Source organism: Priapulus caudatus, unplaced genomic scaffold (assembly GCF_000485595.1).
Source record: "Priapulus caudatus unplaced genomic scaffold, Priapulus_caudatus-5.0.1 Scaffold560, whole genome shotgun sequence".
Classification (NCBI taxonomy): domain Eukaryota; kingdom Metazoa; phylum Priapulida; class Priapulimorpha; order Priapulimorphida; family Priapulidae; genus Priapulus; species Priapulus caudatus.
Genome location: NW_014577621.1, coordinates 91,095 through 100,389, shown reverse-complemented (window position 1 = coordinate 100,389; position 9,295 = coordinate 91,095). Strand labels below are relative to the sequence as shown.

The 9,295-nt window shown below is 42.9% G+C and overlaps 1 protein-coding gene across 1 annotated transcript in view; it reads left to right on the top strand.

The window, feature by feature from the left end:
* Positions 1-9,295, top strand: part of LOC106811656 (serine/threonine-protein kinase D1-like) — a gene marked incomplete at its 5' end in the record, with an annotated part of 41,626 nt that overhangs the window by 11,036 nt on the left and 21,295 nt on the right. The window contains 5 exon segments of the mRNA XM_014815357.1: positions 341-472; positions 3,076-3,236; positions 5,984-6,191; positions 6,524-6,613; positions 7,390-7,534. Coding sequence (XP_014670843.1) covers positions 341-472; positions 3,076-3,236; positions 5,984-6,191; positions 6,524-6,613; positions 7,390-7,534 — 736 coding nt within the window.

The window sequence follows — 9,295 nt, the reverse complement described above, 5'->3', positions numbered from 1 at the left end:
ACTATATCGAAGACGGAAAGTTTAAAGGGACTATATCGAAGACGGAAAGTTTAAAGGGACTATATCGAAGACGGAAAGAGACAAATGTTGAACAAATAGACAGATCAACGCTGCGGGTCGCAGTAGAAGCGAAATTTTTTTACTTGTTAAAACTAGCACTTTTAATTAAGAACTGTTTTTCTATTGAACTGACAGCGCGGAACTTGCAAGCTCATGTAACCAAATAAATAAATAAATAAAACATAATAAAATAAATAAACAATAAATTTTAAAAAAATTAAAAAAAATTAAATAAATAGATAGAAAAAGACTCAAAAAGGTTGCTTGCTTGTTTGCGCAGCGAAAAGCCGTGATGGAGGATGTACAGGTGCGCCGCACACTCTCTACGTGTACTCCTACAAGACGCCTGCCTTCTGTGATTTCTGCGGGGAGATGCTATTCGGTCTGGTGAAACAGGGACTTAAGTGCCAAGGTAAGTCGCCACTGTGTGAGTATTAGCACTGTGAGAGGTGCTAGTGAGGGTGTCGAAACAGGGACGACACAGGTTACGGTTTGCCAAGGTAACCGTCCCCTAGTTGGCAGTGCACTGTGAGAGGTGCTAGTGAGACGGGGTGGGGCTGTCATCTTACTTTGGTCTGGTGAAACAGGGACTTAAGTGCTAAGGCGAGTCGTCCCGTACTTAGCTGTGCACGGGGTGAGAGTATTAGCCACTGTGAGAGGTATAGTACTAGTGAAAGGCCGGTGGTGGGTTGTCATCTTACTTCGGGTCCCCCCGCCTGGTGAAATCAGGGACTTAAGTGGCTAAGGCGAGTCCGTCGCCGTCTTTAGCTGTGGGGCACGTGAGAGTATTAGCACTTGTGAGAGGTAAGGTACTAGTGAGGTGGGTTGGGGTTGCATCTTAACTTTGGTCTGGTGAAACAGGGACTTAAGTGCTAAGGCGAGTCGTCCCGTACTTAGCTGTGCACGGTGAGAGTATTAGCACTGTGAGAGGTAAGTACTAGTGAGGCTGGGTGGGGTTGTCATCTTACTTTGGTCTGGTGAAACAGGGACTTAAGTGCTAAGGTAACCGTCCGTACTTAGAAAGTGCACTGTGAGAGTATTAGCACTGTGAGAGGTACTAGTGAGGCTGTGAGAGTATTAGCACTGTGAGAGGTACTAGTGAGGCTGTGATGTTATCTATAGTTATTGAATATGTGGCGATATGCATGTTGTCGCCGTTGTATGCAAATATTGTTGCAAATTTTAATGTAATGTTGGCTGGAGACCTTAAAAATACAATCTATCTATCTCTCTCTCTCTCTGGCATCAGTCGTCTGCGGTCTCTCCAGGTCTCGTCTCTCTCTCTCCTCTCGTCGTTTCTCCTCCTCTCTCGGCGTCTCTCGCTCTCTCTCTTCTCGCTCTCGGTCCTCTCTCTTGACTTCTCTCGCTCTTCTGCTGGCCCACTCTCGTCTCCTGCTCTTCGTCTCCTTGGACGTGCGTCTCATCTCGAGTCTCTCTCTCTCTTCTCTGCTTCCTTCTCATCTTCTCTCCTCTCCCTCTCTCCTCTCTCTCTCTCTATATATATTATATAGTATATATATATTATATATATATATTTATTTATTTATTTATTTATTTTATACACTCCTGATGAGATGAGTAGATCTGTGCGATGTAGAGGCATTATAATTAATTACTACAGGTAATTAACCCGTGCGGCAGCTTGCGGTCTCTTTGTTGCTCGATCTCTTGCAAGAGTTCTCCCCGCCAAAGTGACTCATTGTTATGCGCACAGCAGGGCGGTCTAACTCATTGGTACTTTCCAATGAAGATGCGGGGATCTGGTAATTGTTTATGATAATGGCTGAAGTCTTGTTAGATCGATCATGATGCTGTCGTTATCTCTAGGGGTCTGCTGCACCACCGTGATATTTTCCCCCTAATTAATTAATTCTCAGGGTACTTTTAATGCAATTTTGCGCGGCGACGACCTGACGTTTGGTCTCTAGTGCTGCCTGAGTACATAATAGAGATTCTCTCTTGTCCTCTATTATGTACTTTTGCTGGAGATCAATCATCAGGGGGGTGTTTAAAGGAGATGTGGGCTAGAGAGGGGGAGGAGAAAAGCGAAGAGTTGGTGGTTAAGGTATATAACCACTGATAACATGGTAGCAATTACGATGAATCATACACTGCAGCTCCGTTCGTTCGCGCCAGTACGGCTCAGTGTACACAAGCGTGTATCTCCATAACATGAATACACGATTATATTTCCTGTATGTCTATTGATTTTATACAGTTGACCAAATAACCCTGTAGATATGATTTGGCACGCGAATGCATCGAGGCATGTTTACCTGCGATATGCAATCAGGTTTATTCGGCACCTGTGCAAAATGTGATTATTGTTGCCATTTTCCTGCGCCAGGAAAAATAATAGAATAGAGGCAGGAAATTAGATGGCACGGGTGATAATTACAGTAACGAGACCCGGTCCGAGGATTCGCTGATGATGATCGGAGGCTGAGGGAGCGGCTTCATTTTCGGCAGCTGGATTTCATTGAAATCAACTGTAACTACAGTTGATCGTTTGCGGGTGTGTGATGATGATGACATTGGTTGCAAGCTTTAGCCTAATTACAAAACCTGTGTGTTAATCTGCTTCATTAGTTAATATTGCAAATAGTAATGAGTCAATTAGTCATGGGTGAATGATGATAGGTAATTCTAACGAATAATGAATATAAGAATGTGTTAGTGTTGTCGTGGAGGATTTAATGTTCGTAAGTCCTTGTCTATCGCGAGGATTGAGATGAATGTGATGGTTCGGAAGTTTAGAATGGAGGATTAGAGGTAGGTACACTTTATACGTTTCAGCAGGTTGGCTATTTTGTATAAGTGTGGGATGTCTTATGTATTATCAGGAGCGTATAATGACAAATATATGTCAACAAATATAATATTTGTCATTATACGCTCCTGGTATTATGTATAAGCTTCCGATTATTATGCAAAAATGCTGCTGGATTGGATAACTGTAACATCTGGGTAACATCTACTAAGCGATATCTGTACGATTTCTTTTCATCATTTCAGATTGTGGTTTGAACTTTCACAAAAGATGTGCATATAAAATACCTAACAACTGCTCAGCCAATAAGCGAAGATCTTCTTACACTATATCCAAGTCCCTAGAGGCCAAAGTCTCTACAGATGACCTTGATGTGGCCTCTGCAATCTCAAATGTCAGCTACCAGGTGCATAGTTTTATCATGTAACTAGATTATATGTGGTATATAGTATATGAGTATATGAGTATAGAGTCTATATTATGTACTCTTGATATATATATGTATGTGTGTGCGCGTGCGCGTGCGTGCGTGCGTGCGTGTGTATATATGTATATGTACTATCAGGAGACAATAAAGACAAATATTTGTCTTTATTAACTCCTGGTACTATTTATAGTAAGTGCTAAATATGTTCATGGCGATACAGTACATGCAGCGCAAACAATAGATTTAAGTTAGTCCAAATTTAATAGGCGGCCTTTTGTAAGACATCCACTGTAAGATAGCTGAGTATACAATGCTACGTGCCACACATTATAATTTCATTTCGGTTTTAGCCCTGACCGGTTATCGACTTCTTAAAACAATGAATTCCGTATAAGGCGTGTCCCGCCTTGCAGCTGTTGCCTGTTCGCCTAGCGTAGACCCGCGATTTTTGGTTGCTCGTCGCTGCAACCTACAGCCGCAAGCGATCGGCCGATGTGCCACCGCGTGTGCGCACACATGCGATTTCGAAGCAGAGGGGGAGATAGCTCGAGCTAGAGCAACTGGGTGCGACGAGTCGCTCAAAATCAAAACAGTTTGATTTCTTGCAACTCGTCGCAAGCGACCAGAATCGCTACGGGGTTGCAGTTGCACGTTCCCGCAGACGTAGCGATTTCACAGCAATTTTTACAGCGATTCTAGAATCGCTGTCGAGTTGCATGAAAAAGTCGCAGGTCTGCGCTAGGCTTTAGGCGTGGTCGTCTGACTCGAGGTGTTTATCCCCGTAGCTGTCACCGTCGGGTCAGCCGGACCGGCGTCTGCACCAGTCCGCATTACCATGCAGTTATGTCGTCGGTAAAGCCCCGGACGCGAAATTATTTTTCCCACGCGAGTTCCGGATACACCATAGATAGTGTTTTGTACGATGTGTTTGTATATAAGCGTGTGAGTCGGTTTAAAGTTAGTGTTAGGTTTAGGTTTAGTGTTGGGTTAGGTATAGGATTAGGGTTAGGGTTAGTACATATATATGGTTTATAGTGGCATCATATGAACAGCATTTGTTTCATTTTTCATTGTTGCTTCGAGGAAGTCGAGTGAATGGAGTGCGCTGATTGGCTGTAATCCGGAACTCGTGGGGGGAAAAAAATTGTGCGCCCCGGACACACTATAGGCGATTTTCACCGACTCAATCGCCAGTGAAAATCGCCTATAGTGTGTCCAGTGAGTCGCCGCCGATTTTCGAGTCGAACGATCGAGTCGCCCAAATTAAACATCGGGCGATTATTTCAGTCGTGCGACTACAATCGCCTAGTGTGTCCGGGTCGGCGAATGAGTCGCTCGAATGTACAATTCATCAGCCAATCAAACGGTGCCATTTTCAATCATGTGACTATCAATTTAGGTGGCGCGAGTGTTTTAGTGTTGCAGCGGGAGAAAAATCGCCGATGAATCGCGCTGAAAATTGCCTAGTGTGTCCACTCAGTCGCCCGACTCAATCGCCTAAAAAATCGCCTAGTGTGTCCCAAGCTTTAAGGGCCGGACACACTAGGCGATTTTTCAGGCGAGTGAGTCGCGCGACTGAGTGGAGACACTAGGCGAATATCAGCGCGATTCATTGGCGATTTTTTTCCCGCTGCAACACTAAAACACTCGCGCCACCTAGATTGATAGTCACATGATTGAAAATGGCACCGTTTGATTGGCTGATAAATTGTACATTCGGGCGACTCATTCGCCGACCCGGACACACTAGGCGATTGTAGTCGCGCGACTGAAATAATCGCCCGATTTTATCAACCATGTTTGATTCGGGCAACTCAGTCGCCCGACTCAAAAATTGGCGGCGACTGACTGCACACATTAGGCGATTTTCACCGGCGATTGAGTCGCCCGACTGAGTCGCCGGTGAAAATCGCCTAGTGTGTCCGGCCCTTTAGGTCTCGCTACTATTTCACGCGTGAACCCGTCGCGCGGACACATCGAGGGGGGCGTCGTGCGACGTAGTCTCTCACTAGATGGCGTTGCTGTGTGTGGGCATGTGTCTGGCCTCTGATGTGTGGGAGTAAACCCTAGATGCGACTCGGGCGCGCTCTCCTACGAATCATGCCGATGCCGTGGTCGAACTTATCAACCCCTCTCTCTATTATTCCTTTATTATCCCTTGATTATCCCTATAATTATTATCCCCGTATTGTCCCTTTATTATCCCTATATTATACCTTTATTATACCTAGCTATATTATCCTTATATTATCCCTTGATTATCCCTTTATTATCTCTTTATTATCCCTATATTATCCCTTGATTATTGCTATATTATCCCTTGATTATACCTAGCTATATTATCCCTATATTATCCCTTGATTATCCCTATATTATACCTAGCTATATTATCCCTTGATTATCCCTTTATTATCCCTATATTATCCCTTGATTATACCTAGCTATATTATCCCTATATTATTCCTATATTATCCCTTGATTATACCTAGCTATGTTATCCCTATATTATCTCTTTATTATCCCTTTATTATCCATTTATTATCCCTATATTATCCCTTGATTATCCCTTTATTATCCCCCTTGTCTTCCCGCAGAACTCGCTGCTTCCGAGTCCGGGAGCGGTCGGCGCCGTGGTCATGCTTATCAGCCTTTATTTTCCCTTTATTATTATTATTATTATTATTATTATTATTATTAGTTATCCATTATCCCTTGTCTTCCCGCAGAACTCCCTGCTTCCGAGTCCGAGCCGCGGCAAGGACCGGGAGCGGTCGGCGTCGTGGTCGTGCCGTCCCGTCTGGATGGAGAAGCACATGGCGAGTCGGCCGAAGGTGCCGCACACGCTCGTCATCCACACGTACCGCAAGCCGACAGTGTGCATGCACTGCCGCAAGCTGCTGAAGGGTCTCTTCCGACAGGGCCTGCAGTGCAAAGGTAGGGCGGCGGCGGCGGCGGCGGCGGCGGCGGCGCCACCTGCGGGGAATGGATCGAGAGAGTTTTTGGGTGGCGCATTTTTTTGTCGTTTTTTTTTTGTAATGTGCCGTGATTGGAGTGAATCAATCTGTGAATCAGAATAAAGTTATGAGAGTGAAAAGTAAAAAAGTCAAAGTACGGGTGTTAGTAGTGTCAACGCACTATAGGAGGGATATTCTTTGTTTGGGAGTATTTTTCCTTTAAGTTGTGTTTTTCATGGCAGTATGGGCATCGGTTGTTGTATGTTTGTTCATGTCAAGTGTTCATTGTCATCATCTGGTTGTTGTTCACAGACTGTAAGTTCAACTGCCATAAGAAGTGTGCAGAGAAAGTGCCTACGGATTGCCAGGGCGAAGTGCCAGCAAATATGCTTAAGGACCAAGGTGTGACCTCACGTATACATAGTTGTCTTACACGCTAGTTGCATGTTCATAACCTGGATCCAATCTAAAAAAAAACCTGGTAGATGCAAACGCGTTATGCAAAAATCTAAACGCCAATTAACATTTGTTCCATTTTACATGTGAACTACCTATTTCAGTGGTGCTTACCAATTGCTATCGATAGAGTTATAAGTAGTTAGTTAATAAAACATTCTGCCATGTTTGTTTGTTATGGCCAATATGCACCTGCTCAAACGGATTGCCACCCACTATTATACTATTCATATATATATATATATATATATTATACTATTATATATACTATCAAGAGCACAATAGAGATAATCTCTATTATGTGCTTTTGATACTATATCCACTATATATATTATTCACTATTATGCACGAGCAAAGAATGCATCGCTCGCATAAGAATTGTCACATTGTCGCCGTCACTTTGTCATCCACCGTGTCACCAGCGTGTAAAATGTGTCGTATTGTTGTAGACTGTAAAACGTTCTGCCATGTTTGGTTGTTAACGTACGTTAAGTATTGTTTCTCTGGCGTATAGGAAAATATGGCCATTATGCGGATGCTCAAACGGGTTGCCGTCAACTATTATGAAATATAATAATTATATTGAGCAAAGAATGCATCACCCACAAATTTATCATTCGTGTGTACTATAGGAATCGGCTGCCTCGTGCTGCTTAATGTAATCGGTAAACAATAATAATAACAAGGTAAATAATAATAATAATAATAATGTTTCATTGAAGACTCGGTGTCGGACGTGACGGACGCCGATCTGACTGATGTAGTGCCTGAGTCACTGGAGGAGAACTCGGACGACGAGGCTACTGACCTCGCAGGTCAGGAGAACGAAGGCTTCAGCGACTCGGAGATGCGCCGGCCGCCCAGCAAGTACGTGCCTGTGTAGCTAAATTAGTTAATTAATACATTAATTAATTAATTAATATAATTAATTAGTTAGGCTTAATTAATAATTTCGCTTTTACGTCATTAACTTAATAAATTAATAAAGTTATTAATATAATTAATTAATTAATTAATATAATTAATTAGTTAGGCTTAATTAATAATTTCGCTTTTACGTCATTAACTTAATAAATTAATAAAGTTATTAATATAATTAATTAATTAATTAATATTATTAATTAATTAATTAAGTTAAGTAAGTAGAAGCAAAATGTTAGATATTATTAGATGTAATTATGTTCGTCGGATCGGTGGTGTGACTCTCTCCCTCTCTCGAGTGCGGAGCAAACGGGCGGGAAAAGCCTGCGTCCGTTTTGCATCGAGGACTGCGTAAAAATTGTTGATTATCCTTGAGAATCAGTAGCCAAAGTTGTCGTGTGCATAGACATGCATGAAGCAAAGCCTTGGACCATCGCAATTGGATGGGGGTCCACTGCTCTATCGCATATGTTCGCTATCAGCAGGGGCGGATTCAGACCGTATTTTCCGTATTTGGAAATACGGTCTAGATTTCAAAGTGCCCTTCGAAATTTTGCGCTCACTGTGGGGTGGTGTGCCCTTTTTGGGCGATGTGCCCTTTAAATCTGGAAAAATACTGTCTAGCCTCAACCCTGGAACCGGCCCTGTATCTATATGGATTATGGTCGCTATCGATATCGATATGTATCCGTCGCTATCCATATGGGTTTGACGTACTCACGACTTGATATAATTAAGTTTGCAGTAAATGTTATCGGCCAATTTTTGATAAGAAGCGTACTGCATGGAAGTTTTTATCAACATTTCATCATCATCGGCTTTATCAGCGGTCCCCAACTTGTGTTAGTTATACTAAGCATAAATATACTCATAACAGAAACGCAGTTGTTTACCTTGAAAAAAAAATCATGATCAGCTTGTCTTAAACAGCTTGTCTAATGGCAGATAGTGCCTTAAAGCCCGCTGCACGCGCTGTGGAATTCCAAGTGCGGAAGTTAATTGGCACAGCTACAGCGCGTGTGCAGCAGGCTCAAGGTAGAAATGCTGTTTTCGTGGTTAGAAATAGTAGTATAAGCAGGAGTAGATGAAGTATTAGATGAAGTAGTAGATGAAGTAGACTGTAGTACGTATATAGGTGAAGTAGTAGATGAAGTAGTAGATATATGAGGGGGTCCATGCCTCCCCCTTTGGCATTCGGAATACTCTCTAATTTTCAGTGGCATCTGGAATACTCCATAATTTTGGGCTGGCATCTGGAATACTATTTAACCTGCAGCCAGCACCCGAATAATACATAAGCAAACAGTAACCAATAGTCCAATACACAACATTTATTAACCTTTATTCATGCACACTATTTATTAGGTGAGCAATAAATACACCTTCATGTCATGCTTGTTAGAGGCAAATAATTGAAGAAAAAGTACAGACTTTATGCCCAGAAGTCGGCAAATCTGCTGTTGAATTTGATTTGCCTTCCTGTCCTGCTTCTGGGTTGTGTGATGCTACTACTGGTAGTACATATATTTGCGGCCTCTTCATCACTGGTAGTACAGATCCTTGCGGATATTCCGCATCTCCAGCCAGTCTCCGGAGTGCGATTTTGGAGCTGAACTCTGCAACTCCCAAAGAGGTGACCCACTTTTTGACGCCATACTCGCAGGGGCGCAAATCCAGGGGGAGGGGGGGATAGGGGGACATGTCCCC